Here is a 3,022-nt window from a genome sequence, read left to right as displayed (position 1 = left end):
CCAGCCCCAGAAACAAATGCCCGAATCATTGAAGAGGGCACTGACTAATCACAAAGAAATGGACGGGGAGTACATCCCCACATCTGCAAGGACGACCTCCTCTAGGTTGAGGAGAGGAGTATATTCTGAGACAGCAGGATCATATTTCAATTCTTTCTTGTTTGTTGCAAGGGAAACGGAGGAGGAAACGGAGGAGGAAACGGAGTGCTATACTCAACAGGTGTCAGTCTCACACAGTGGGCATGACTGATGACATGGGTAAAATTATTAAATGGATAGTGGAAGACGAGGGATATGGGGTGATTGCGGTTGTGGGTATGGGGGGGTTGGGCAAAAGTCATCTGGTCCAAAACGTGTTCAACAGCCCAGAGGTCCGAAAGGGTTTCGACCATCTACTGTGGCTGACAGTTTCGCCGAAATTCTTGGTTAAAGAGCTCCTTTTGGTGACGGGAAGGCAGTATCTGAGGCGTGGGGAGGAAGACGATCAAGGTCATAAGATGTCAAGGCTAAGCGAGGGGGAGCTTTCAGACAGAATTAATAGACATTTATGTGAAAAACGTTGTTTATTTGTTCTGGATGACGTGTGGCATAAAGAAGCTTGGGAAAAGATTGGGCTGCGTTTGTCATCTGACAGACGAAATAAGATTGTGGTGACCACTCGGAACAAAAATGTTGCAGAGCATATAGGAAATCCTCGTAAGGGGACTCGCCACATCTACGAAATGGGGCATTTGTCTACTGATGACAGCTGGAAATTGTTCCTTGCTTATGCTAATTTGACCCATACTCTTCCTCCTAATTTTCCCGCTACTACTTCGCCCCAAGAGCCAGTGTGCGAGAAGGGTAACTCGAACATCAGACCATCTGGCAAGGAGCATGACCGACTGACCAGCATCACCTGCCAAATTGTAGAAAAATGTTCGGGACTACCATTGGCCGTGAAAACAATAGCAGCGTCTATAACAAAGTTAAAGATGGTTCCTAATGAGTGGGAATGTACCTTGCATCATCTCAAAGCCAGCTTGGATCGTCCAGATGAATTAGGAGAGGGAGAGACAACCCACGTTATGCACTCACTCCGGTTAAGTTACCAAGCTTTGCCAGCTTGCCTTAAGCCTTGTTTCCTTTACTGTTCTACCTTTCCTCCACATTCTCAAATAAAATCAGAGTACCTAGTGCATGTGTGGATCGCTGAAGGTTTTATTTCTACTCCTAATCGAGATGCAGGAGACGCAATAGAGGTAAGACGCTCTTATATAAACAAACTTATTAATCTATGCATGATCGAAATTTCAAGGCTTGTTTCTGATGGGCGAGTCAAATATTGTCGGCTTCATGATCTTTTGCATGATTTAGCTCTTCGTGAATCTAGCAAGGAATCTAAGTACTGTTTGTTAGAGGCTGGAAAGGAATTGAAACAAGTGCCAATGGATAAGTGCAAGGGCGTACCGAGAATTTCTTTAATTAAGAATGAAATCTCCACAATCAGCGATCATCCCCTTCCTTGTTCGGGGCTGCACACTCTATTGCTATGGAACAACTCCAAGCTTGAATCCATTCCTCATAATTTTTTCGATAACTTGAAATATCTGGTGGTGTTAGATTTAGGTCAGACTTGCATCGACTCATTACCCACATCCATTGAAAATGCAAAGAATCTCAAGTTACTCAATTTGTCGGAGACAAAAATCAAGAAGCTGCCGGAGTCCTTGAGCGGTCTAAAGCACCTCCACTATCTCGACGTTAATGGGTGCGAAAATCTGAGCAGCCTGCATATGCATATGGGGATAGGCGGGCACAAATATTTGCTACATTTGAATGTGAAGGGCTGCAAAAATATGAAGACGGTGCCCGCTGGAATATCCAAGCTTGTCTATTTAAGGACGTTGAAAGGCGCTATAGTATCCATAGGCGATCAATCAAGCACACCAACTGCACCGGATTTGCAATGGACGGATCTAAGAGGATTGATCCGTCTGCAAAGCCTATCAGTTACACTAATAGATGCTCAATATTCGTCAACATCGACTACATCAGAATCTCCGGGTCAATCATCAGCATCTGCATCTGCATCAGAATCTCCGTGTCAATCATCAGCATCTGCATTAGAATCTCTGGGTTCGGCAAGTCGTATTGGCCTCGAGGGCACCTTTGGGGGTTTGACAAATATGCGGACCCTTAATTTCCGAAATAGTTTAAATTCCGCTCGCGGCCTCCTCCATCTTCCCGACGACACACAATGCATGGAACGCCTTGAGAAGCTCCATATCTACAGCTGCGTGGTTCCAACATGGATGTTTCAACTTGAGAGCCTCATTGTCACGCCCCTATACCTACAGTAGTCTTCCAACCGCTTGTAGCAAGGTGCGGCACCACCGAACGCTTTTTTTTCACCAATGCTAACATTCGTGGACTACGCCTACTTTCACATTAACATTAGTAAGCTTGTGTTTCGCAACCAAGTAAACTTGCAATTATCTTTTATACTTAATGAAGCCCATACTCATTCATTATCATCATGCAATTATATCAAGAACAACAACAATTGCAACAAGTATAAAGGGGAGGGGCAACTCCCCGTAATGTGAGTCTGCCCAACAATATATATTAAGAATATCAATTTTACAATGTACAAGTGTACCTTGCCAAACCAAGTCTCACATTTAGCCAAATATTACAAAGAGAGACAACCTTGCCTTTTACAATACATGTACACCTCTTGCATAAAGGATAGTGCTCACCCAAGCCACTAATTCTCTTTACCAAGTCCTGCACAATTTCTGCACATACACCGAACCTTAGGCACACCTTGCCCACACCTCTACCGGTACAAGATAATCCTCAAACTGCACCTTTAGATAGTGCGCATGAGCTATGCGCAACTCTACCCAAACCTGCACAGCTTTACTTTACCCCTTCTACCTTATGCATAGATATGTGATGAAGATTCGATGATGAAATGAGCTCTCAAGCTCACTTTATATATATGCTTCTTATGTGGGTTTACATGGGTTGTGCAGCC

General features: G+C 44.1%; 1 protein-coding gene across 1 annotated transcript; it reads left to right on the top strand.

Moving 5' to 3' along the window:
* The first annotated feature begins 242 nt into the window (after positions 1–242).
* Positions 243–2,342, top strand: LOC149228915 (putative disease resistance protein At1g58400). The gene has a single exon (XM_089380905.1). The coding sequence runs from the start codon at positions 243–245 to the stop codon at positions 2,340–2,342; it is 2,100 nt and encodes a 699-aa protein (XP_089237031.1).
* Positions 2,343–3,022: the final 680 nt, after the last annotated feature.

The sequence above is a fragment of the Pinus tabuliformis genome, chromosome J (assembly GCF_031772625.1).
Source record: "Pinus tabuliformis cultivar Carrire ecotype Pingquan chromosome J, CPIR1, whole genome shotgun sequence".
Classification (NCBI taxonomy): Eukaryota; Viridiplantae; Streptophyta; class Pinopsida; order Pinales; family Pinaceae; genus Pinus; species Pinus tabuliformis.
Note: the sequence above shows the minus strand (reverse complement) of the source record. Positions and strands in the feature narration are given on the sequence as shown.